We start from the raw sequence: 27,403 nt of genomic DNA, 5'->3' as shown, positions 1-27,403 counted from the left end.
AAGGGAAGGGAAGGGAAGGGAAAGGGAAAGGAAAAGGAAAAGGAAAAGGAAAAGGAAAAGGAAAAGGAAAAGGAAAAGGAAGAAAGAAAGAAAGAATAAAAACGGCAGACGCAAAACACAAAATGAAGTCATTTATGCTACACCCCACTAAAACTTAATGCCTAACCCCAGTTGCAGTTTTAGCCTCTCTCCAAAGTGGACATTTAAACCAATCAATCTAGAGTTTCCTGATGAGCACTGGTGAGGATATATGTATGATAAACACACTTCCTTGCAAGAAGCCAAACTATCACTATTTGTGGATGATATGATAATATACATAGAGAACCCCAAAAACTCCACAGAAAAACTAATTAAACTAATCAATCAGTTTAGTAAAGTGGCAGGATACAAAATCAATGAACAAAAATCAGTAGCCTTCCTATACACAAACAATAAATCTGAAGAAGAAGCAATCAAGAAAACCATTCCTTTTATTATTGAAACAAAAAAAAATCAAATACTTGGGAATAAACCTAACAAAAGAAATAAAGGACCTATACAAAGAAAACTATAAAACACTGTTAAAAGAAATAGAAGTAGACACAAAGAAATGGAAAGTCATCCCCTGCTCGTGGATTGGAAGAATTAACATTATCAAAATGACCATGCTACCAAAAGCAATATACAGATTCAATGCTATTCCAATAAAAATTTCAATGTCATTCTTCAAAGAAATAGAAAAAATGTTGATGAAATTCATATGGAGCCACCAAAAACCCCAAATAGCCAAAACCCTCCTAAAAAAAAAAAGAAGGGAATGGAGGCATCACTCTCCCAGACTTCAAACTATACTATAAAGCTGTAATCATCAAAACTTCATGGTATTGGAACCAGAACAGATACATGGACCAATGGAACCGAATAGAAAACCCAGAAATAAACCCACAGATCTATGGTCAACTAATCTTTGGCAAAGGAGCAAAGAATATGCACTGGAGCAAAAAAAGTTTGTTCAATAAATGGTGCTGGGAAAACTGGGTCACTACATGCAAAAGAATGAAGCTTGGCTACTACCTCACACCATGCACAAAAACCAATTCAAAATGGATTAAAGAAGTAGACATAAGACCTGAAACCATAAAATACATAGAAGAAAATATAGGCGAAACTCTATGTGATTTGCACCTCAAAGACATCTTTACAGACACATCACCCAAAGCAGTGATAGTGAAGGCAAAGATCAACAGCTGGGACTACATCAAATTAAAGAGCTTCTGCACAACAAAAGAGACAATAGCCAAAACAAAGAGAAACCCCACCGACTGGGAGAACATTTTTGCACCCAACACTAATGATAAAGGACTGATCACAAAAATCTACAGAGAGCTGATAAGACTCAACAAAAACAAAGAAAATAATCCAATCAAAAATGGGCAGAAGATCTAAAAAGAAATTTCTCTGAAGAGGAAATACAAATGGCCACCAGGCATATGAAAAAATGTTCAATATCACTTGCAACCAGGGAAATGCAAATCAAAACTACAATGAGATACCATCTCACACCAGTGAGAATGGCACATCTTAAAAAAAACTAGCAACAACAAATGTTGGCAAGGATGTAGAAAGAAAGGAACTCTCCTGCACTGCTGGTGGGAGTGCACACTGGTCCAACCAATACGGAGAGCTGTGTGGAGATTCCTCAACCTACTAAAGATAGAGCTTCTATATGATCCAACAATTCCACTCCTAGGTATTTACCCAGAGGACATAGAAACATTAATTCCAAAGAACACCTGCACCCCTATGTTTATAGCAGTACAATTTACAATAGCTAAGCTTTGGAAACAACCCAAATGCCCAAAAATAGATGACTGGATCCAGAAGATGTGGTCCATATACACCATGGAATATTACTCAGCATTCAAAAAAGATAAACACAAGCAATTTGCAGCAACATGGATGGAGCTGGAAGGGATCATGCTCAGGGAAATAAGCCAGAAAGAAAAAGAAAAATACCAGATGGTCTCACTCATAACAGGAATCTAGAAAACCTAAATATGGACCAGGAAAAAGAATAACTATAAGAAAGAAAAAAATCAAAATCAACAAACAACTATGAACCAAGGACACTCTTTGGGGAGGGGGGAGGGAGGGATTGGGATCAAAATCGGGGTTGCAATTGTATGGGGAACATAAAAATTTAAAAAAAAAGTTAATTCTGAAAATAAAAATAAAAATAAATAAAAAATAAATAAACACACTTCCTTGCCCTGTCTTCTTTTGCTAAAAACAATTTCTTGCACCTCTCTCCTTACTAGTTGGGCTGCTGCCTGACTTACTGAATCATCTAATATGGGCATTTCGAGCTCTAAATGTATTAGATTAATTTTTTTGCTTTTATATCATTTTTTACTACTAGAGAAAAAAATCATAATATAGCTTAATAGTTACTGGAATAGCAGAGTTGCCAGCAGAAGCATGTTGGGTCCATAGTTATTGGAATATATTTTCCCAACCTTGTTTTCAACTGAAGCACCATTGCATTTTAACGATATACACATTTCCAGAGTGCATCATTAAAAGCAAACTTGTGCATATACTACATCAAGTTTTAACAAATGGTACAGTGTCCAAAATGCTGAGGCCACAAGGGAGAGGGACACAGCCCAGTCCAGGAAAGGTGCTGTCAGGTTGCACCTGGAAGGCATATCAGAGTCTGTGTGGACTGGTAGACACAGCAGGATTGAAATAAGAGGATTCCAAGTGGTGCCTCCCTCAGAGGCAGAGAGTCCAGCCCGCAGGAGCGAAGGAGTAAGGGCTGAGTGGGGGTGGACACTGGCCTAGCATCCTTGTCCTTCCTTTAGTACATATTCTGTGTGGTAGAAAAACCTGACCATTCTTTTCTGACCCAGGGATACAGCCTGCCGATTCTTTTTCTAGAATCTTCTCCAACTATTGTGCTGTGCTTGATTTACATCCATCAAAAACTGCCTGCCTCCTCAGACACAAATTCTGTTTGCCTTACACCTGTTGGAAGGCACAGTGCCAATCCACACCTCTATTCCATTGGTGACTTTTGAGCCTTTTTAGGTTTCCCCACTGGAGGAGTCGGATCTCTGAACACGGTCTCCTCCTGTGTTCCTAAAATGACTCATGATGATCCCTTTTTTGCTTCTGTGGGCACCACCTGCTGCACCCTGTGACCTGGCCATGGACCAAGCCTGGCCTCCCCCTCACCTTCTGTGCACGTCTGTCCCCATCTATTAATTCCTTCTCCCTCCCTCCCTCCTTTTCTCTCTCTCTCCTCTGGGCTAAGTTTCCCAGGGGAAAATCCTATATGTAGTGTAAATTACATCTGAGAACGCGATGTAAAGGCAATATTGATTTTAAGCAAGATTATGTAAATTGTGGCTAGTCTATTATTTTGCTTGCCAAAATTCCTTTAACAAAATTATGAAGTTGAAGTTCTTTAACAGGAGGCAGGCTGATAAAATACATAATGATCAAATCATGAAGACATGACTCTCAAGCACCCCACCGGTGTGGCAGGCATCTCATTTGGATGCACTAAAACCTTAACACCAGAATTTTGGAAGAAATGTCGTTTCTGCCAAGTTGGCCTGTGTATCTCTTCCATGTAGGGAAACTGAATTTCCCTCGGGCATCCTTTCTGAGGTGCGGAGCCTATGATCGTTATGTTTCCTGTTTCTATGCTTCTGTGAACGAGGCCGTGTTTGCTGTGTTCATCCATGTTGCTTAGGGCTTACTCCAAGCTGTTAATATAGAATTTCCAATAGCATTAAGAGTTTTGCCCAGTTATTCCTGAAAATTGGGAAGGGGAGCCATGTGTCTGCCTATCAGTGTTTTCCTTGTTCTCTACTGCCTGCTTTTGCTCCCCCTTATTGACCAGTTTTCCCCACACCCCACTGGCATGTCCATGCGAGGCTGTTGCTCATGGTTCCATGACCTCCTCCCTCATGGAACCTGAGGCAAGTCCAGGTTGCTGGCCAGGGACCCATCTCTGAGAGGATGTTGTCGTCCACACCCTTCCTTCCCCAAGCACAGTGCACACATCTGGTCTCTGCTTCTCCAGCCAAAAAGAATCCTGCACTGCAAACTCATGCCAGAAAGTTCCATCCCCCAAAACACACCAGGACCCACGCCCAGATACACTGCCAGGTCCTTCCTCCCTCTGCCTTTTCTGGTCTCCTTTCTCTGCTGCTCATCTTCAGTTGTGGAACATTCTAGAAATGGCATGGTTCCTTCAGGACAGATTAAGCATACCCTGATTTTTCTACTATGTTTGTTAGTCCCCATATTACCTGTTTGGCTTCAGGGAGAAGTGTTTATGCTGAAGAGGTGAAAAATGAAATAATTTTCCCCCTTAGAACAACAGATTCAAGGACGGGCGGAACATTTACAGACATCAAAAGGGTAACGGGGGCTCAGAGATCCCTCGCTTGCCTAGGCTTACCCAAGGCACAAATGACAGAACCAGGATTAGAACCATGGACTTTCTTCTAACTGCAAAGCTAAACTGACTCCCCTCCCGTGCCCACCCCAGGCTCTCTGAGAACCTCCTTTCGCAGTTTCCATCCATGTGACTAAATAAAGATTCTGTCACCACGTGGTGGGCACCTCAGTTCAGATCTGAATGTCCACCTAAACTCCATTTTCTCTGCACACCTCATTTTTCTTAAGCCTGGAGCCCTACAGACCACCTGCTGCTTTTTCCCTCCGCAGAAGCCTCCAGGGAGGACAAAACAAGAAAATACACCCTGCCGAGCATCTCAGAATGAAGCCTACCTACACTTGCAAGCGTCCTTGAGACCACGGAAATCCTTTCAATTTGCATGCACCCCAGAGGATGCTGTTCTCTGCAGAAAGTCCAAACTTGGAGGGGACCTTTCAGCCCTTTGTCCACTTCCTCTATTTTAAAGATGAGGAAATTGGGCTGAAGCAACCAGCCCAAGACCTCATGCTGCCCCCAGTTTGCACGGGTGAGGAGTGGAGCCAAGAGTCTTCAGGCTCCCAAACTGAGCCTCCCTTGTGTAGTCGAACAGTCTTTCCCCATTGGGCTGAAAAGATTTGCTCCCGTGAGTCCAGTTAGGACAGTGGCTGTGTGTTTTTAAACAAGGTTAGAAATACATTTCTTCTTTTCTAGAAGTATACACATCCTCACAGTGAATCCATCAACACGGCACAAAACAGATTTACTAATACACACAAATGTCTTGTGTCTGTAAAAAGTTAAGAGGTTAGAAGTAGAGAATCTTATGTTTAGCATTTAATGTTTATCTTACTTGAAAGCGATTTAGATCTTCGATGAATATCCATTATTTACTTTAACAGCAAAAATGTTTATCTCATTTACACTTACTTTTAACGATAATGCTGGGGTCAGGCTTTAAACAGGTAACCATTATTTTTCTACATGGCTAAGGTCAGGCACCACCTCCCGGATGAGGGAGAGTTCCGTTTTTGAGCCAACAGATCGTGAATCCTAAGCCCCACGCTCTCCGGCATTCTGGTTATAACAGCTAATCTTCAGAAATCCCCAGGCATAGTCAGAGGTTTTTGCCTGTGTAAAATTAGCCAGCAACAATAAATGTTAAAGAAAGACCTGGTTAAATAAGCATGGTTTCAATTCCAGGTGTCCTTTATTTCAGGCCCAAGTATAATACAAATGGGTGGAGGAAACCCTGGACCCTGGAGCAAATCTCTTCAGAAATGATCTCCACATTCGAATGCATCCTACAGAATAGATGGGAGATATTCATCGCTTTGCAAAAGCTGTCTCATTCCACTTGGCAGAAACCGACCCAAGGGCTAACCAACCTTGAGTCACATCTTCAAGGTAGCTGCTGCCCTCTAGTGTTCTTGGAGTCAACCCGCAAGTGCACCTGGAAGAATCTAAATGCAACCGCCCACAGGTTTTCAATTAATGTTATGTCTCAGGGGCCATAGCAGGCTTTTCCAAGGGGAAAACAGCACGGGAGGCGGTGCCCCAGTTTCCATTCACCCAGTTCACGTTGGTGCCTCCATACTCGTTCCAATACTGAAATGCTTCCATACCGGTTGGCCAAAAGCTACTACTCCAGCCCCCCAACCTTCCACCCCACACCCCCACCACAGGATCTCCACCATGCCCTCCCCACCACCAGGAGCCTCCCTGGACCCACCCCCCTCAAGACCTCTCCACCATCCAGTTCTTGAAACCTCCACAACCATGATACAAAACTATGATTGGAGACATAGGTTAGAGTTTCAATCTATCCAGTGATTAAATTATTTTTAATGACACTTGAGTTGCCCCTCAGCATTCTGCTAGCTATTCCTTCATCTGTCACTCACCATCTGCCACTCTTCCTATGTCCCAGATGCCATCCTAGTCACAGGGCACAAGGAAAGGCGGGTTCTATGGGGTCACAGCCCTTGGAGCCTGCTGCGGAGTACACTGTGGAGTACACTTAGGAGAACATCTGACTTGGTTAATACTGGCCTGGAGGCCTGGAGACGTCTGCATCCAGGGACTAATCTACACCCAGGATGCTCTGGAAGGCAGTTCCGTGGACCGTCACACTGCCACACACCAGGTGCTGAGGGCCGAGCTTGGCTCCACCTCTCAAGAGCTCCTTGACCTTTGGTGAGTATTTGTCTACATTTTCAGGTTCCCTATCACTAAATGGAAGAAAGTGGTACTTAGAGCATTAGGCTAATTATAGACTTTAAGGAGAGTCTCTAAAAGTGTCTATCCCAGCTATGTCTATCCCTCACTAAGTTTTGAATATGTGTCAGTATTTGGATCACAGAGTATGAAAGGTTAAAACGGCACTCATCCATCAGCAGGTCAACTATTTCCACTCCTTTGACTTACTGAAAAACAAAGACACTTGGGCCATCAGCAGTTCCATCTTCCAGGGACAGTCAGGTGGAAAATCACATAAAGGAAGAAGGAAACAGGAGCATGAAAATATGAGAAAACAAAAATGCCTTGGGCCATTTCACACACATAGCATCAGTTCCCTCCCTCGGCAGAAGCCTTCACTCGCGCAGCATTAGTTATAGACTGAGCCAAACGGCTCCGGGTGGGTGGGTGGGAAAGGTATACGTAGCCAGCTTCCAGGTGTGGGCCAGGTGGTGGGTCCCCTCTGGCCATCACCTGCTGGCTTCCTTTGCAGAACTCGTGGCTTGTGGTTCTGTGCCCTCCTCACAGCCAAGGGACTGAGGACAGATCGGTCCGACGCAGGACTGTGAGACCAAACTGGCTTTTCATTATCTCCCCTGAAAGTTCTTTAGAGAAAGCCTGGCAGGCTTCCCCGACACCTGCTTTGTCCGCTAGCTGTGCTTCATCTCCCAGGAGGCTCATCGACGTCCAAAGACTTAGCAAGTTTAGCTGCTTCCCAAGTTTAGCTACTTCTTTGAAATAGAAAAGAAAAACAAGATCCCATGCTTCGTGGTGTCCTTTTGAATGTCCCCTTTTTAATTTTTCATTATTTTCTCTTTTATGGCAAAAACAAACAAATGAACAAAAAGCAGTTCTGTGAGCAATCTTGCCATGAACCTATACACACCCCAAACAAGTCTTTCATTTCGTTATTAATTTGTCATGTCGTGTGGTGTCCTTTTAAATGCCGCTCTTTCGTTTTTGGTTCTCTTCTATTTTTTTATGGCAAACTCGCCTGGCTGCCAAAGAGTTACACAGCAAAGCTGCTTGCCACGATCCTGTTCCTAGTAAAACTGCCCAAACCCTTTGCGATAGGGCCCTAGGTCGAATTTTCCTAGAAAGCCATCTGTGTCCTTTTGGAAGCACAGGCTGGTCTAGAGAAACCTGAATCACTGAGCTTCTATGTTATAAGAAGTGGTTTTGTGGTTTTGCGTGGCTTGCTCTCCTGGGCGACAGTTGCTATAATTAAACAGACCTCCCTATCTGCCAAGTTATCAAACGTGGCGACACGCTGACTTTGGTAGAGGGCAGCTCCAGAAAGCCTTCGCTTTCTAAGGAATGCATATGCATGATCTCTGGGATTTCGAAATACTGAAAGCTAGAGGGACCAAAGGCGAATGAGCAGCTGTGTGCCTGTCCTCAGGGTGATGACAGGACAACTCGCTGCCCTGCTGGGGACTAGCACCTTCCAGGGGGTGTGTGAGGGTCCTGCTAAGCAGATTCCCTGTTCCTTCTGTAATTAGCGACGACTATAACAACTTTTCTTTCTTCATTTAACCTTTGTGGATAGCTCTCATGTCTGTTTCATTCTATCATTAATCTTCTTGGAAACTTCACTGCTGTCACAAAAGCCACACATATAAAACTCCCCACCATGCCTCCGCAGATTAAATAAAATGTGCTCTCAGCCTGCCTCAAGTTCAAAGGCTCTGTGCTATCTATTTCCAAACTGCTCTTAAGACAGCCAAAACATGAGGCAGCTACCCATAAAAGCACAAAGCTTTGTACCGAGCGATATCGAGGGACACTAAGGGGCTGTTGTGTTGAACGAGGTCTGAGGGGAGGGAGTTACCCCACTATACCTTTCTCTTACCTAAAGGAGAAGGGTTCACTCTTTTCAAGAGAAAATCTCCAAGCCAAGTTCAGGTGGACTGTCTGCAGGTCAGAGTCACACCTAGTCCTGTGTTTATCATCTTCTGTGTACCCCTAAGTGGGAGAAAGCTTTTAGGATCAAAGAGAAGCATTGTAAAGCCTCAAGAATTACAATGTGCCCTGAATTTGTGTGTTCTGTGTGGAAATGGCCAAAATAGGGCTCGTGAATCCCCAGGTTAAAGGGGTCACCCTCCACCAAACCTGGGAAGAGAGAGGCCGACAAGGTCTGAGCGAAGCCGCACAGGCTCCGGGGAAGGGAGCACTTTCACCGATGTCCTGGAGTTACTGATGCGCTGTCAGGAGTCATTGTCTCTGGAGGTTAGGAAAATGATTAGCATTTTTCAAGGGTGGCTAGTTTTTGTGAATTTCTGATTGGACCGCTGTTCAATGATCAGGGTAAGAGATGCTCCCCCAACGAATCAAATAGGTAGGTTATCAGTGCTGCTCAAAATGTGGTTCAAAGGTTGACATTGTCCATCTCACCTTTGAGCTCGAGAAAATGCCAGGTCTCAGATCCCACCCCCTATTTCTGGGGGTGGGCCCCGCAGAGTGTTGTAAGGCCCCTCTGCCTGATTCCAGTGCATGCTAAAGCTTAAGAAGCAGGATCCACTTCCTTCCTCCCTTTCTCTCTTGGTGGCCAGATCTGTGGTTGGAAGAGGGGTGGCAGTGTTCCCAGGTAAATGCCACATTTCCTCACCTCCCTGCAACAAAGGGATTTCAGGGATACAGCTGTGGAATCAACTAGGAAGGACTCCAGGAGAGCGACTTCAAGGGAGGCTTTCTCACCAGGGAGGGATGGTACCTTTGCTTCTTTGCTCTTCCTCCTGCTTCCTGCATGGTTTGTGGATGTGAGGGCTGGTGCTCCAGCAGCCATCTCAGTCCATGAGACAGTCTCTACAAGGGAAACTGTGCACTAAAAATTGAGGAAGCCAAAGGGGGGGCACCTATTCCCAATGCTCAGTCCACAGATCAGCCATATTAGCCATGCCTTTCTTTTCCTCCATTCCTTCTTATATAGGAGAGAAACAAACCATTACATATGAATGTATGCTAAGCCCGCTTGCTCGGGTTTTCAGTGATATGTCATTCAACCTAATCCTAACAAAATACCAAATACTGGGTCAGTGTTCATTCAAACAAACAAGCCAGACACAGAGGAGGTGGCCCATTCCCAGGGCTACAGGGAGTCTTGTCCCATTAACCAATGTCCTGCTTGCACTCCTGGCCCTTAGCCCTTGTCCATGTAAAACTGTCTGTGAAGTCGATTTAGTGAAAATGGATTATGTTCTACAGAACATGAACAAGTTTGTCTTCTCCTTTACCTGACGTATAATCTCAAGAAATGGACACCTCATTGGGGAAGAGTCATGGCGAGGGCGGTCCCGATCAGAAACCCACAGCTGACTGGTAAAGAAGCCGGGACCCCTTTCTATACAAAAGGTACATTTTACCAATTATAAGAGCATTGCACTTTGTTTTTATTGCCAATTTAAAGTCCATCTTGCCCCCTCACTGTAAGTGGAAGGAGGCAGGAGGCAGGAACTGTGTTAGCATGGAGATTGGCACACAGTAGGAGCTCAGTACAGGTTTGCTGAATGAATGAATGAATGAATGAATGAATGAATGAATGAAATAGATGCATGAATGAATGCAAAGCATGTGCTCTACCACTGAGCTACACCCCTTATGCATGCGTGAATGAATACTAATCTTTTCCTATTTAGACTGGTCCTCCCACTCATTCTAAGTAAAACAATTCAGTGCATTTTCAATGAGTGGCCTCAGGGAAGAGAGGGTGTCACATTGTTCCAATCCTCAAAAAAGGGGAGGCTCAGTAGCAGGAAAGACCATTCCAATGAGACAGCATCCCTGTAAGCTTTGAGACATGCTCCATGTCACCTTGGTCACATCATTGAACCCTCCAAGGACCCTCTATGCAAAATAAGAACGCTGAAGGAAATGACTCTCAACCTTCCTCCCATCTGATTCAGTCCATTTAAAAATGGAGAAGAGAACTTAGAGTCCGAAAAGAATCCCTAGCCCCACATCTTAAAGGTTTGCTTACAATTATTTTTATTAGCAGTATTAATGAACTAATACAAGGTCCCGGGGAACCCTGGGAATGAGGTTATTTTTTACATGACCTTGGGCTAATGCTATAAACGTCACAAATAGGCATATCCCTTTCACTAATTATTTCCAATAAAGCAAAAGATCGAAAATCAGCATCAAGAGACAACACCACACAGTTGAGACTATTTAAAGCAACTCCTCCCAAGCTGGGCGGCAGAAAATGCATCATGAACTCGGAACAGGTTTGTTCAATGAAGGAGAACCTTCGCCCTTTAACTCTCCACGGACGCCATCGGGAGTTTCTCAGAGCAGAACGTGAAGTGGGAAAGAAACCCCGGCCAGGAATGCTGTCCATCACCCCCGGTGACCTCCCTGCCATGGGCCATTTCGAGAGAGGCATTCGTCACAGCTGGAGCGACAGCATCTAAGAGGACAGCTGCCAGACAACCTTCGTGGGGAAAAGCTACCCCTGCACGAAGGCTCCAGTGATGGAGCTGGGGGGACCTGCCTGGTGTTGTTGAAGGACCCACGAAGATAATGCAGAAAATGAGAGCTCAGAAATCAAACAGAGCTTACCCCTAACTTACAGCAGCCCCCTCAACACTCAGCCGAGGCACAGAGAATAGATTTCTTATGGGACCTGATTGTTCGAACAAACACGTGGCGTGTTTTCCTGCTAAAAGAAACAGGAACAGTTTACACTTTGAAGATCTGTGACGATTCTTCTCCACCCCTCACTCAGTCATCCTTGTTGTCCGCCATGTTTTATTCTCCTACATAGAGAGAGCACCAGAGGCCACCGAGTGAGTCTCATTTTGTTTCTGGGCGAGCAGCAAAGTTAGACGCTCGTTAGAGACAGAGAACTTGGTTTCACAAGTGATCTGTGTAAGAGAGAAAGTATCTACTTCACAGAGCGAGGAACGGAGCCTGGGTTCCATGAACTGTACAACGTGGGTCTGCCAAGGGCCTGCTCCAGACGGCAAGTGCAGTGGCTGCAGGAACCGTGCTTGGGTTCCCTTGAGGCTGCTCCAGTTTGTGGGGCCACAAACACCAAGTCCTCCCCAAATATGACCGAAATGCTCCCATTAAGCAGAGACCATTTCTGCAAGTTAAATGCAGATGCAGTGATGCCCAAAGTGAGTTTACAGAACCACGATCCCATGACGGTTCTTTGACTAGCTCAAAAGAGGAATACACATCTTCCTTAAATGTATCACGAAGTCATCACGGAAAGCTGAGCACATCTGGGGGGAGGGGGAAATGGGTTTCTATAGATGGTGCTCAAGTATTTGGTTTTCTATGTCAGATTATCTTCAGTGCTGCTGTGCCAATTTTCAAGTGGAAAATAGGATGGGTGATACTTCTAAATGCAAAAATAGGCTTATCCTGTACTTCGAGTCCAGCAGGCCTGTGCCGATTCTAACTTCCTGCTGAGTCGTTATGTCGTCTTTGGGCTCCCGGGAACCTCACAGATGAGCTCCAGCGTTTCTCATCCCCAAATTCATTTTGAAATGCAAACAGGTCCTTGCACCCTGCTGGGGGAAGATTCAAACCCCTGGCCTGGTTGGTGCCGGAGCATGTGGTCCTTTTTCCCCCTGGCCTTGGGCTAGGGTGACCTAAAGCCAAGCACGCAGACATGTGATTCCAGGGGCAGCGCAGGACACCCCAAGTCAGTCACCTGAGTTACAAACATATTGACAGCTGAAATGGGTCCTAAACTAGGGGGTTACAAGAGCAACTCCTTCTCCTGGGGTTCTCTGGACAGCGACAGACAGGAGGCGTGAGTGCATGTCAGGTTCCTGGACAAGGCTCTTCTGACACTTCTTTCCCCGCAGCTTGTTCACATCAGGACCTGTTCCCGCGTCTCTGGCAGTCGGAGGGCAATCAGGCCACCCCCAACGAGGGAGGCGGCCGCCAGGAGGATGGGGATCACTTTGGTTATCCCAACAAAAGAAGCAAAGATGGTGTTTCCCAAAATGGCGCCAAACTTGCACAGCCCATTGAGGATGCCAAAGGCTGTTGCCCTGTCAAAGAAGAAGAAGGTGAAGGATTGTGAGAAGTGACAGCCAGACCCCCTACGTGAGTGGGGCTGCGTTCTCCCTGTTGTGGGAACAGGCACAGTGAAGGGGAGGGAGGGAATTTTTTACCTAAATATAAAAGAAGCATATTCTCACGTCAGTCCAATTGGAAAGTGTAGAATAATATAAAGCTGCAGAATACTACAGAATAACAAAGTCTTTAACTGTCACACAAACACAATCACCACTATTAGCGTTTTAGAATATTTCCTTCAAACCTATTTCTTTTCCCTTTCAAATACACATCTTTTTGAAATTCTCACAGCTAGTAGAAGAGTATTGTGAAATACTGAAAGAATAAAGAAGAATGCAGTAGAAAGTGTATGTGTCCCCCACTTAGTAACACCCTCAACCCTCTTCTGGCAGAGACCACTAACTGCCCCTAAATGGCAAGGGGTTAAGACACAGCACTATGACGTTTTTGCAGCCACTGCAGCACGAGTTCGATCCCTGGCTAGGGAGGGACCCACATGGCGCAGAAGACCTCTCCTGTCTTGCCCGCTGCTCCCCTCAGCAGTGTATTTCAGTGGATCTGCCTGTTCTGCTCCCCACTCTGTCTCTGGTGAATCCTCTCACCCCCCGCATCTCTGGCCTGCACCCCAGCTCTTGTATGCATAAATAAATCTTTTTTTAAAAAATGATATTCCTCTGACTGTGAGACTACACTTTCCAGATTCCCTCATGGCTCTGTGTGGCCACATGACTCAATTTGACCAATGGGATAAGTATAAGTGCGAATGGCAGCTCCTGAGAAACTTTTTTAGATGTAAGGAGTGGGCCTTTTGCTCTCTTCTCTTTCATCCTTTTTTTTTTAAAGATTTATTTATTTATTTATTTATTTATTTATTTATTTATTTATTTATACAAGCACTGGGTACAGTCAGAAGCGCGGGAGGGTGAGAGAATTCACCAGAGCCAGAGCGGGGAGCAGAGCAGGCAGAAGGACCGAAGGACACTGCTGAGGGGAGCAGCGGGCGGCAGGAGAGGTCTGCGCGCCATGTGGGACCCTCCTCCGGTGGCCGGGGAGCAGCCAGGGATCGAGCCGGCGCTGCAGAGGCTGCGGGCAGCTTTGCAACCCAGCGCTCAACCGCTGCGCCACCTTTTTCCTTCCATCCTGCTTCCTGGGATGTAGATGGTTTCATTTTGAACCACGGCCAGGGGTATGGAAGAGAGAACAGGATAGAAAGAACCTATGGTGCCAGCCCTAGACAGCTAGAGATGAGAAAAATACATGCTCACCATCTTAAGGCTGCAGTGATTTGGGGTTTCTGTCACCCCTGTCAGAATCTGTTATCATCACCCTCCAGCACATTACCCAGTGTTAACCACCACTAAGCATTTGTGCTGACTCCATGTACACAGAGACAGCATTCCCGGTGCTCTCTCCCCCCAACTAAAGCAAGATGTCACCTTTCCATACCACAAGTCTATTAAGAATGTGGCTGTATTTTCGTTCCTTAACCCCCCCTTTTGCTATAACTGCACCACAGGATAACTTCATAATCACCAGGCGCCCAATCCCAATCTCTCTGTTTTCAGAATTTTCTTAGTTATTTTCACACATGTATTTTTCCTAATAAGCATTAGAATAATTTTTCAAGTCTTGAGCAGTCGGGTAGGGGGGAATCTCGTTGAATTTTGAATGGGTTCTGTTAAGTTAGAGAAAAGCTAAAGAAGATTTGACATTTTTAAAAGATTACATCTTAGAATCCAATAAGATATATCTTGACATATAGTTACCGCTTCTTTAATAGCTCTCAGTAAAGCTCTTTGGTTTTTTTCACACAAGTGTTTCATCTTTTATATCAATTGGTTCCTAGAAATTTTATGGTTTCTGCTATTATTAAATGGACTTCAATTGTATATTTAATTGTTGATACAGCTTTTAAATCTATACATTAAGATAGCTTTATGTCTGAGCACCTATCAAATTATGCTTTCTAATATTCTCTTTTAGTTTATTTTTGGGGTTTTCTAAATGTAAAACATATTTAGGTCAAACATATCCTATTCAAATTTCTTCCTCTCATTTGTTGTAAAATTATTTTTGTAGAAGTTCTCTGATTTGAGAAAGAGGGACTCTGTGTGGTGAGGTGTGTTTTTCCATAGCTGCCTACAGTCCAGTGCCTGTGTCATCAATTTTGGGAATATCATTAAGGTTTTCTGCAGAATTTACCTGCCGCCCATACTACTTTCCATTCCTTTTGGCCCCAAGGCCCCTTTAGCTACTGTCCTTAAAATTCACAAACCCCCTTCTGTGAGGAAAAATAACAGCAAAACAATGGTCTTGACCCTGTGCCTTCAACTAGGCCTCTTCTCACACGGTGGGCAAAGGATTAGAGCAAGCTCTGGACACCCCTGCCTCATCGCTGCAAACGGCCATCATGCCTCATCCCTGCTTGTTTCTCTCTGCCTCTCCTCTCCCATGTTTATCTAATTCTCCGCCTTTTCACTTTATCTTGCCTTCAGGCCTGTTCTCACCGCTTTGGCTGTGTGGCCATATTCGGCTCTCCTGGACCTGGCTTGTGCTTGTCCTGTGCATTTTACCACCCCCCACCACAGCTGCCACCTCCCAGCCCACATGCAGGAGCAACTCCACAACCTCAGAGACTGGTCCATGGCACACGGGAAGACCTAGGCAGTCGTGGAGGAGGAGCTTGAGAGCCTGGCCAAAGCAGCCCCAAATGTCCCAGCAGAGAGGCCAGGGAAGAACCCACCTCTGGTTGGTGGGGTACAGCTCCACTGTGATGACATCCAGAGCGTTCCAGGCGGCGATGCTGGTCCCGCAGAACAGGCACTGCCAGCCGATCATCGCCGACTCGCTGTTGCCGAAGAAGAGGAAGAAGCAGCAGACGGCAGAGATGAGCATGGAGCCGCCTGCAGAGCCAGGACACAGTGGACTGTGAAGTGGGGTCTGGACACAGCTGGGGCTCGTGGGTCTTGCCCCCGCTCCCATGCTCACAGGTACAGCTGGAGCACCAGGTCCATCTCAAGGAGAGAACCGGCTTGATCCCCAGGGGGCCCCGGCCACAGCAAGAGCATCCTCTGCGTGGTCCTGTCACCAGAGTTAGCCCCTGGGAAGGATCTCAAGACCTTGTGGTGCTCCCAAGTCCAGGACACTGGAAGAAGGCAGAGGGGCTCGGCTAGAATCTACACTGCCTCAGCCATTGCTCAGGGTGCCCCAGATATGTGGCCATCAGAAACCCTGCTCTCATGGGGTTCACATACCAGTGAGAACATTGCCAGGGGTGGACAGGAGGAAATCCTGAAGAAGGACCCTGCTGTTGTTCTCCATTTACTCCCATTTCCAGCCCAGAAGCTGTGCCCCCTGGACTGGGCACCCAGAGAGTTGGAGGAGGAAAGGGCTGGAGTTTGCTCCTGACTCTTGGTCTGCTCTGATGCCCATTTGCAGGGAGAACACGGCTCTGGCGGACTGCAGCTCCAGGCCTTCCTGGCTCCAGCGATCCTGGGCATTCGTGCTGTTCCCTTCCCAACCCTCTAGCCCCAGATGTCGGGCTGCTGCCCCCTTTGCTAGAGCCTGAGGCCTGGTCTGCCTGACTTGTGTCCATACCCCACCTGCCCCTCTACAGTCTCTTCCTCAGACCCATCCCGGGAACCTGTGGAGAGAAGCCGTCTGGAATCCTGCCCAGACACAACACAACCGGCCCAGAGGGGTCGAGGAAGTTGGGGTGGAGGGTGGATGAGGGCGCTGTACAACAGCTTGCAGACCAGGGTCTGGCTAGAAAGGAGGTGGGAGAGTTAGGAGAAAGGAGGCAGGAAATCACCCAACAGCCAGCTGGAAAATGGGGCGTCAGGATCCTGGGGGAGGGAGGACCTCAGTTTCCAAAAAGGCTGACCTGGCCCTGCCAAGTACCTCCCTGGGGGCCCCCACCTGGAATCTCACCCTCATACGTGGAGCTGCCAGGTGAGTGGCAAACCCTGCTGACTCCTGCCTGGATTCTGCTGAGCCTGGAAGGGGCCAGGGCCGTTAACAGCGAGCCTGGAACCTCTCCCCAGTAAGGACAGACTCAAAGAAGAGGAGAGGTAGGGAGGCAGGTGGGGCAGGAGGTACTTGGAGAGAGGGGTGCCATGGCCAGCCCTGAGGGCCAGAGGACACAATCAAAGGGCAGAAGGCCAAGGGGCTGGGTGGCACACGCTGCTGATGCCAACAGCACCTCCAAGAGAGAAAGAGAATGAGGGCAAGGAAGATGTAAGTACACAGATGCAGGAATGAATGAATAAATGACAACATGCCGTACATAAATGAATGGAGGAAGGAAGCAGGGAGCAGAAGGAGGGAGAGAGGCAGGAGGGACACAGGGAGGAAGGAAGGGGCTGAAGTTTGCTCTTCTCTGATAGAATCGCTCCATGACGTATTTTGCTGCCCTTTGGGCGCTGCTGCTGGAAGGCTGGCATTAATTCCTCTGAACGACACCCTCCTGAGGCAGCTCTCGTGGCATGCTTGTTAATGCACTGTCACTCCCACCCCTGGCCTGGACTCATACATGTTTCCCCTACCCTGGGGGGGGGGGGTCTACATCTTGTTTCTTGCCTGCCAAGCATGGCGTGTGTTTCTGTAGCCAACTGAATGTAAATCCTTGGGAATAAGGCACAGCCCACGTGGGTGTGGGGGCCACCTTCTTGGAGAACCTACAATGCACCAAACACTACCAGATGCTTCAGGACATTATATTCAACCTTCACAAAGCCTGACCAGCTGTGATAGGAGACCTCACTGTACCAATAAAGACTCTGAGGCCAGGAGAAGTAAAGGAGCACGTTCAACATCCAACAGCCTTCGGGCAAAGAGAATTCACCAGGAACCCATCACACTCCCACACCCCAAGTGCTATCACCGTAAGAGAATGATGAGCAATAGATTGTTTAAAACTCATCAAATGAAACCAATGCTCATTAAGAGCAGTTTACATCTCTTTCCTGAAATCATCTTGCAAAGCAGGTGAGGAAGACATATTTAATATCCCTATTGATGTGCTCATAGAGTAAGTGGCTGTCACAGAGTTGCTGGGTCAGGAAATGAAGCTGAGTCCCTGGGTGGGGCAGAGGTATCGTGTACCTCCATGGAGTCCTGAAGTTTTCTAGATGTGACTCCTGGCCCTACACCTCCAGATTCCATCTTACCTGTTTGGTTTCTTGCACAAGATATCTTTTTTTTTTTTTTTTTTTTTTTAAAGATTTATTTATTTATTTATTTATATAAGCACTGGGTGCAGTCAGAAGCGCGGGAGGGTGAGAGAATTCACCAGAGCCAGAGTGGGGAGCAGAACAGGCAGAAGGACCGAAGTACACTGCTGAGGGGAGCAGCGGGCACGGCAGGAGAGGTCTGCGCGCCATGTGGGACCCTCGTCCGGCAGCTGGGGAATCAAACTGGCACTGTAGAGGCTGCGGGCAGCTTCACAGCCCAGCGCTCAACCGCTGCGCCACCAGGGAGGCCCTGCACAAGATTTCTTTACGTAAAGGAGTCATTTCACCAGCCCATGGCGCAAAGACTCTAATGACTCACCCATCATCTTGAGCCTTCCAATTCTATCCATGAGCAGAGCAGAGATGATGTTTCCAGGCAAGACAGACAGGCTGCCAAGGAAGCTAACCAGGTAAATCAGGAAGTCGTTATCTTGCTCGAAGTCCATGTGGCAGCCCTCCTTCTGCTCCAGAAAGGTGGAATTGATAAACCGGCAGTTGATAAACTTGTGCTTGTAGAGGTCTGCAGAGAAAAGGACACTCTGGTCCACGTAAGGTTGAGGGGGCTGGGAGGCAAGGGCAGAGGCAGGAAAGAAGTTCTGCCCCCTCCATTGTCTTCTGCAAACCAGAGAGTCTCAAGGTCAATGTGGTGTGTGACCAGGTATGGTAATGACCTGCTCGAGTTCTCATAAGCAAGGGGAACACCAGGAACATGACGAGCAAGTCTAAAGGCATCCTCTCTCAGACCACACACCAGCCCTGCCTGCACAGGTGAGGTGACACCAAGGGCTACTGGCTGACAGCAGCAGGAGACAAGGACACTGGGTCCAGATTGAGCTGGTCCCTCTAGAACCCAGAAGCACTGAAACCTGACTAGTGTGCACAATGAAAGCCATTTGCCTGGTGGCTGCCCAGGCAGGGAGGGGGCAGGATGAAGGAGTGAGCACAGAGCATCTTCAGGGCAGTGAGAACACTCAGTGTGACATTATAATGATGGATACCTGTGTCCAAACCCAGAGAATAGACCACACCAAGAGCGGACCTCGAGGTGGGCAATGGATCGGTATGATTCTGATGTGTCGATTTGCTATCACAAAATTAGCAGCACTGGGGGCTGTTGATCATGGGGCAGCTGAGCTAGTGGGGGGGCCTGGGGTCTCAGGAACCTCTAGGCCTTCCTTCCAATTTTGTAGTAAACCTAAAACGACTCTTAAAAATTAAAAAGATGAAAAACATTCCTTAGGAGCTAGTTCCCATATCTTCTGACACCAGCTATTCTAGCAGAAAGAACTGGAAACAGGTTGTCAGGAAACCTGGGCTCGGAGCTCTGGCTCTGCCCCCACCGCTCGTGAACCTCCTCTGACATCAGAGGGTCACCTGCTGGTCTCTGACTCCAGGCTCTGATGCTTTGAGCCAACAGCATCTGCAAACTCCCCATGTTAAGAGGCGGCAAGGAGCATCACTAAAACTTGAAAGAAGAAAATTAAATATATGCCAGGTTTTAATAACAAATAGCAGAGTATGGAACTCATTTTTTTTTTAAGTTCAGGCTAAAAAGAAAGCCAGGAACAGAAATACCATAACAGGTTATTTAGAGACAGAGGGATATTTCGAGAGATTGAAACTTCTGAGGCTGACATCACGAGGGAGGAAAAAAAAAGTCACTGTGTGCACCATCTATAGGGGCCGGCAGCAGGGAGAAAGCAATGACTTGGGCAAATGCATGTGGTTCAGCAGAAGATCACAGGCCTCATGCCCCAGGAGTGGCTCCAGGTGATGCAGCATGCCCGCTGTGGCTTGCTTGGGCAGCATGTAAAGCCACATGTTCTGGGCAAAGAGGGGGCTACAGTGGATTCCCGCTTGCACACTTGCATCCACTCCACTCAGTGTGTTGCTACTCTATGATAAGTGGTAAATGCAACAAGAAGTGGGGGAGCAGTGTTTTAATCACAGACAGCTGAAATGGCACGATTGATAACAATTCTTCTCTCACTTCATGCATGAAGCTTCCAAAGACATGGTGTATCTTTCTCATCGACGCTCATGAGAATATGAGCCATGAATTTTGCAAATTTCAATTAATGCCAGGTCTTCGAGAAAACTAAAATGTGGCTTCCTGGGAGGCTGGTTTGTACCTGTATCACTGTTTTCTTTTGCCAACCAAGCATAGAGCCTCCATCCATTGAGATCAGAACCCTTGCCCAGAACTCTTGTTTCCATTTACATGTAATGAAACTGAGACACAAATCAATGAAGTGCCATGGTGAAGATGGTGGACCTAGCTGGTGCCTGGGCCCGGAACCCACCTCTCCATCCTAGGGCTTAACCATCTGTGGGTACTTTATTCCTCCTCACGCTTAGGACTGAGCAGTTCAGTTCTTAGGCAAGACTAGTCCAGCCTTGTGACCTTCTGCCTTCTATAAGCAGGTTCTTACCTGTGTTATAAAAGGTGGTTGATTCGATGGTGCAATTCTTGAAATAGGTATCCGTAGATGAAACATCTTCAAAAGTGCACATGTCAAACAGCGTGTCCTCAAAGACTACATGCTTAAAGTACATCTTTGTGAACCTGTGGAAAGACATCAGTCCCTGAGGGATTCGTGTAGGAAAAAGGAGACTCGACACCAATGTGCAAAACACAGGAAAGCAGAAAAAGAACTACAAACCCAGACCATTTCCCGAATTCTCTTTAATTAGACTGAGCTTCTTGAGGGTGACTCCATCCATCCTAAGACCTAACAACTAAGTGGATGTGACTTTGGCAGTTTCATCACCTGGAGGGTGAAGCATTGAGTGAGGGAGCTGACATGAAGTGTCTAGAATGAGGATTCTGCCCAAGACCCTGGCCGGCCCATGGTCTTTGTTTCCTTAAATTTCCACATCGGCTAACTTTTCTTTCGGTCCTGAAACTCTCCTGAAAAAAGAATCTTGGACCAGCTTAGTATATAAATTAGAGATCGGAGAAGATGATTTATATGAAGACTCATAAAATATGCCTTGGTCCTTTCTCCTTTTATCTCTTTCTTTATAACGTTGGCTTTTTATAGCTCATGTGGTGATACATTGTAAGGCCTGCCACCATCTGGCCCATCGATGATTTATGGCTCTGCTTTCTCACCCACCCTTGCAGACCATTAAAATCTCACCAAAGGTCACATCACTAGCCTGTTACTCTATTAAAGACGAGGACAGTTAAGAAATGCAACGGTGTGAGACAGCCTCCAGGTAGAGCTTTCTCGAGTAAACGCATCGCGCATACAAACTACATTAATTTTGAAATAAGAAGCATCTTCCTGTGACAAGATTCGCCAATTAGTTTTCCAATGGCCATCTGGAGAGGCCAGTGGTAGCTTTTGCAGGCCTTGGTTTAGAAGTCTGTAGCAAATGCAACCCGAAGGAAAATGACTCAAAAGAATTCAGCCTTCTAGACCAAAGAGCTTTCAATTTTTTTAGGTACAATGATCTGGGCTCTGCCTCTGGGGATTTTGTTTAGAGATGCCAAGGTTGGAATGTAGGCGAGTGCAACTCTCAGAATGGCTTCTGCTTTATCCTGAGGCCAATGGTCTGAAGACCTCTCTTTGGAAGCACTTGCCCAGCTCTCCTAACGGGGGGAGGTCTTTCTGTAGGTCTAATGGCTCTAGAGCAGAGCAGAATCTGATGTGGCTCTAGAGCAGAGCAGAATCTGAGGACTAGTCATCAGAGGTGGTCATGGGCTGAATCACCTGCCTCCCTTGCTCCCCGGGATTCCTACTGTACTGTGCTTCTCTGTTTGCTTCTTTTTTCCAGTTGGGGTTAAGGGCGGGGACCTTGTGTCTCCTCTCGCTGCCCAGAGCACCTGGCCCCAAGCTCAGGCAGTGTTTGCTAAAGGTAGAGTAAGCAAATAAATGAATAGACGAATGAATGGGATATAATTCTTCACAAATAAAGCTGTATCTAAAGGTAGTCTAAAAGTTTGGCCAAGCTTGGTAAACAGAACCAACTGAGGAAGACATCAGGGTGTATGCAATATTGTTCAGACAATATTGTTTCTGTTGGAGATGGAGGGGCACAGGGACACCCAGATGCCTGCTCCTCATAATCATCTAGATGCTTGTTAACTTAATGCTTTTAAGTGTATTTTTTAAAATTTCTACCCTAGGTTTAAAGGGAAGATTTAGTTGCTATCATTTCTAACCCTTATCCTACCTCCCCAGGGTCAACCGCATCTACCTGTTTCATGTAGAACTAGCAAGATGTACCACATCTTTACCTACGAGAATGGTCACATGCCATAAATACTACATGACATTTTATTTTTTTTAGTTACCAATGTATTTTGAAGATTTTTCCAATTAAGACATATTGACATATTGATTTACCTAATTGCTATAATGATTATATGGTATTCCATTGTGTGGTATCCATCCATCCATCCATCCATCCATCCATCCATCCATCCATTGTCTATCTCTCTCTTTCTAGTAACCCATTGCTGCTGTAAGCAATGTTGCAAAAAATAATCGGGGAATGTATCTCTTTGAATGCTTAAATAAGTATTTGTTAGTTAAAATCTTACAGGTGGTATTCCTAGGGATTATGCATTAAAATTTTTGCAAAATTGCTCTTCAAAGAGTCTGCACCAATGATAGTCTACCAACAGTGGGACTAATGGAGGTGGGCTACGAAATCACTTGAGAGGGGGCCCTTATAAGTGCCAATACCAGCTGCCAGAGCCAAGAGGAACCTCAAGAGACAGGGGTACCACCAGATGGGGTCTAGAGCAGGAAGAGAACACTGGGTAAAAACTAAGGAAATCCAAATAAAGGGTAGACTTTAGGTAATAACATATGATCTGATCCATTCATTGTAACAAAGGTGCTTACTAACATAAGACGCTTCTAGGTATGAGGCAGATGAAACTTTCCAGACTATCTTTGCAATTTCTTGCGAATCTAGAACTGTTCTAAAATTAAGTTAAAATTTTTCAACTATGTAATTGACAGGTGTTTTCGATTCTCAATTTTTCATCCTGAGCCATCACCCTTAGCCTCCAATTTGAACTTGAGAGAACTTTCTCCTACTTTTCACAGGCTGACTGTCTTACTTGTCCCATTGGAGGACCCGCACTAGCTTCCCTGTGGGATGTGAGACAACTCAGGGCCCTGCATTACTTCCTGTGTCACCACCCCTCCCAGACAGGAGTGGGGCACAACCAGGGGGGTTTAAATCAGGAAACCCTCCATCACACTGACCCTAAACATAGAAGGCTGTACCAAGAGACATTCCTTCCTAAGCAGAGAGGACAAGATCATTAGCTGACACATATTCTGGAGTGAAAAGCTGTCCTGCTTTTAATTAACATTAAGAGAAACTGAGCCTTCCTGGTGGCGCAAGGGGTTAAGATGCAACCTATGAAGCCATCTGCAGCCACTGCAGCATGAGTTCGATCCCTGGCCAGGGGTCTACCCACATGGTGCAATAGACCTCTTCTGTCTCCCCACTGCTCCCCTCAGCAGCGTACTTCAGTGGATCTGCCTGTTCTGTTCCCCACTCTGTCTCTGGTGAATCCTCTCATCCCGCCACCACACACCTCTGGCCTGTACCCCAGTTCATGTATGCATAAATAAATGAATGTTTAAAAATAAATAAATAAACAAAAATTAAGAGAACCTGGCCTGACATTTTTAACTTAGGGTCTAACACATGAACTTTTTCTTCTGCCTTTCTTGCCTCAATTCTGAAGCAAACACAGTGTGAGTGATCAGAGCTGCCCAACCCCACATGCTGCCCCGGGAGGCTCCAGATGGTATGTGGGGGCACAAAACCCCTGTGTGTGCTGTTTCTTCCTGGGGCTAAGGGCTCAGTCCATCCACAGGATGGAGTTTAGGTTTCAGTAGGAGCATCTTGATTGAAAACTCGCCCATCAGTGCACTCTGAAGCTCTGTTTATACAAGCGCCCCCACCCCCCAATCCCACCTGGGATAGTCAGTGAAGTAAATAATTTGCATCTGGATTTTAAAGCGGCAGAGTATGGATACCATCCATGGAGGACAGTGGTACCTATGAGAAAAATGCCCCACTGAGCTGAACATGAGCAGTTTAACTCCAATGAGGCTTGGGGTTTTCAAGATGAGAGCCTCTAGCTCTTGGCCCGCAGGTGGCAGCATAGCCCAAGCAAAGAAACTCATTTCTTCTTCCTTTACTTGCAACTATTCCAAGGAGAAAAACTCCTTTTTGTTAATTTTGCTGGAGAGGAAAGTTACAAATTTCTGCTGAGCGTGATGATGTTTTCAGTGTCCGTTTGTTAACAGACACATATGACAAGTTAAAAATGAACTTATGGCAACTTTTGAAAGAATGTATTTGTTAAGAATCACACAAAAACCTCCACACTTGAAACACAGAACATCAGAACACACAGACTATTTACAACCACTCCCAGACTACCCCTGGCACACCGCTTGGTAACAAGAAAGGTATGGACCCCAGTGTCCTGGCCCACAAGGCGAGACCCTTGCTTCCTCCTCACTCCCACCCAGCAGCTTGCTGGAAGCTCCAGTAGGCTAAGAAAGGCTACAGGGGGCAGCCTCAAAGGGGCATTCCTAAGCCCCATGGGCTGCTCAGCCCATCTCCTCTGCCCCAAGAGTAAATGCCAAGGTGTAGAACATATAGAAGATGCAGCCCCACTATGATATGGACTCAACTTTTCTAATATTACACTGATTCTTTTCCCCCCAAGGACAAGATTCTTGAGGTTGATGGGTCACACTGACTGACCCATGGAGGTAATATTAGATGAAAGAAAAACATAAGACAGTGAGTGTCATGTAAGCCTTGGCATGGAGAAGCTTCTATAATTTAAAAAAAAGTTGGTGCAGGGACCTCAGCAGTGGGAGCTTGGGGCCCTCCCCCAGGCAGAAACCAGTGACAGATACAGGACAATGGCTCTCTGTGTCTTCACTAAAGGTGCACATCTCAGAAAGATGATTGAATTGACCCTCCTCAGTCAAATGTGCTCTTCGTTGGGAGAATGCGTCATGGCCAGGAGATTAGGGACGAGTAGGACATACAGTCAGAGCCACAGGACACTGTTTTGTCTTTGACACCTGCAACTAACTGTGCTACCACAACAGCCCTGCAGCCCATCCCGCCATATTGAAGTCCCAACTTTTCAAAGAGTCTCCCAAGAACCATCCCCCACGACTCCTCCCTGATCTGGGGAAAGCCTCTGGGCACAGACTTACTTATCATTCACAAGTTTCCCATGTTGGTGAATCTGATTTTCCATCGTGAAGTTGATGGTGGCACCATATACGTGTTCCCCGAAAAATACCTTCATTTTGGATTTGTATTCTTCATCTTGATAATAGCGGATCATGTCAGGGAACCAAACTGTCAGTCCATAGTAGCTGTAATAGAGAAGACAGAATTTCAAGACATGCTTTATTCTTTCATGTTCAGAGTCTGCATTCCTGACGTGATGCAACATAAGCTCATTTGAAGTGTGTTGATATGGTTCATTGTTAGAAAATCTAATAATAAAACTCATATTAATAAAGTTAAGGAAAAATATGATTATTTCCATAAATGCTGAAAAGGCAGTTGATAAAAACAACATTCATTCTTAATAAAAACACCAATAGATTAGGAATGAGTGAACTCTTCCTTAACTTCTAAGAAAATACATATCTTAGTACAAAAGGTAGGTTCAGACTTAATGCGGAAATGCTAAAGACATATTTCCACTAACATCGGGACTAAGACCAGGCCACCAACTGCCACCAACACCATTTCTGTCTAGACTGAAGGGCTTAGACAACGCAGAGAGGAGAAAAACTTGGGAATATACAATTACAAAACAAGAGCTAAAATTATCTCTACTTGCAGATGATGTGATTTTTTTTTAACCTGGAAAACCCAAGATAATTGCCATTAAACGTCTAATCCTACTCACAATAATGCCTCTCTAAAGCATTTTTGTTCCATAGGATAAGAAATTTCGTCCTTGTAGAAGCCATTAGAGTGAACGGCCTCTTATTTGCAGGAAAGGCATCCAATCTGACACAGACTTCATGAGTCAGAAACAGCTGTAATCCTTGATTTATAGATGAAGGTGCCTGAGGCACATGGAAATTAATAAACTGAATTAGGAGAGACTTACCTTAAGGCCATGGTGAACCAGACCACTGCCAGAATCAGCGTGTTCATCCTGAAGGGCCCCATCACACAGTAGAGGGCATTATCCCACACCTGCAATCCACACCAAGAAGGTTTGCTAAAGGGAGGAACTTGTGATTTGGAAGGGCTCATTCTCAGATTTTCTAATAATCGGCATAGAAACCCATGGAGAGAATGGGGAATGATTATCTCCCAGAGGAGGCAATTCTGTTCAAACAACAATGGCTGCCATGTGAACATATTGGGAGTGTTCTGGAGGGGGGAAAAAACTCTCCTCCCTGACCTAACAGACAAGGGAGCAAAGCCATCTCCACAGAACTGAAGTCAGAACCCACTTCCTGTTCTGTGAAGCAGCCACACAGGGATCTGCTACCTATGGATACACCAGCCTTTCAACTACCAATGACCAAGGAGGCATAGAATGAAGATTAAAAAATACGGGTCCCCAGCCTTTCGTCTCCACTGGTGTACCCTTTAGAAATCAGGGAAGTGACGAAACCCCAGCATTTGGCCTCTTCTAGCATCAGAAGAGGCCTCCCTCTGCCTGGCCAGAAGTACTCCAAAAGTCCTCCCCCTGCCTGGCCAGAAATAATTATATTGCTTACATCAATGACTCACTGCTCCTATCTGTGTAAACCAAAGTCACACTTAACGGTGGTGGGAACCTGTCTCACGGTCAAATCTGTCTGCTGGCTTCCCACATTCAAGCCCTCACTCTGATTATCTGATAAACTCCTTGTCTAACTAGTATTAAAGAGACTTTTATTTCAATCAACAGTCTCTTCTCTTCTTCCAGGCTGGTCTCAAGCTCTATCAGTGCTGTAACATCTTCCTGGGAACACAGCAAAATGCCGTGCGTGTGAGCCAGAGCACGTTGAGCAGGGATTTCAGGGCACTGAATAACCTTAACAGGTGAGTTCTCCTCCTGCCTGTGGGGGCTGGTGACGTTCCAACACTGAACAACCAGCCCTCATGGAGGCGACTCTGTGGGCTGCCCCGGGGCTAAACAGCGGACTTGCCTGGGGGACCACCTCTCAGGGGAAATGATCCTGTCCATGAAGATTTTCTCAGAAATCACTAACAAAGCTTAAGGAGTCATTTCTTTTACTCATTGCTTTCTTTCTATGGCTTATTTAGAAGTTGCTAGAGAGAAGGAAGTTTACTCAGATCAGGCATTTTGCTTATATTCAAAATCTCTGCCTTGGGAAGGAAAGGCAAAAATACTAAGGATTGGAGAGTTGGTGGTTCAAGGGCTCTACTGGGACCAAAGACAGTCTGCCCCGGATGTGCTAAGTGGCTGGTGAAGAGACAG

The 27,403-nt window shown here is 46.0% G+C and overlaps 1 protein-coding gene across 4 annotated transcripts in view; it reads right to left on the bottom strand.

Annotated features, from left to right (window-relative positions):
- Positions 1–12,407: 12,407 nt before the first annotated feature.
- SV2B (synaptic vesicle glycoprotein 2B) overlaps positions 12,408–27,403 on the bottom strand; it is a 45,275-nt gene continuing 30,279 nt past the window's right edge. For 2 of the 4 annotated variants that reach the window (XM_037511441.2, XM_037511443.2), the window contains 6 exons: positions 26,075–26,163; positions 25,158–25,322; positions 20,370–20,503; positions 18,257–18,457; positions 15,450–15,609; positions 12,438–12,678 (listed from right to left, as the gene is read on the bottom strand). In XM_037511441.2, the coding sequence (XP_037367338.1) occupies positions 12,495–12,678; positions 15,450–15,609; positions 18,257–18,457; positions 20,370–20,503; positions 25,158–25,322; positions 26,075–26,163 (933 nt within the window). In that variant the 3' untranslated portion in view covers positions 12,438–12,494. Of the gene's footprint in view, positions 12,679–15,449; positions 15,610–18,256; positions 18,458–20,369; positions 20,504–25,157; positions 25,323–26,074; positions 26,164–27,403 lie in introns of all 4 variants that reach the window. The other 2 variants (XM_037511440.2, XM_037511442.2) reach the window with 2 other exon arrangements.

Source organism: Talpa occidentalis, unplaced genomic scaffold, assembly GCF_014898055.3.
Source record: "Talpa occidentalis isolate TD23 unplaced genomic scaffold, MPIMG_talOcc4v2.1 talOcc4.14, whole genome shotgun sequence".
NCBI classification, from domain to species: domain Eukaryota; kingdom Metazoa; phylum Chordata; class Mammalia; order Eulipotyphla; family Talpidae; genus Talpa; species Talpa occidentalis.
The sequence above is the reverse complement of the archived record's forward strand: the minus strand, read 5'-3'. Positions and strand labels throughout refer to the sequence as shown.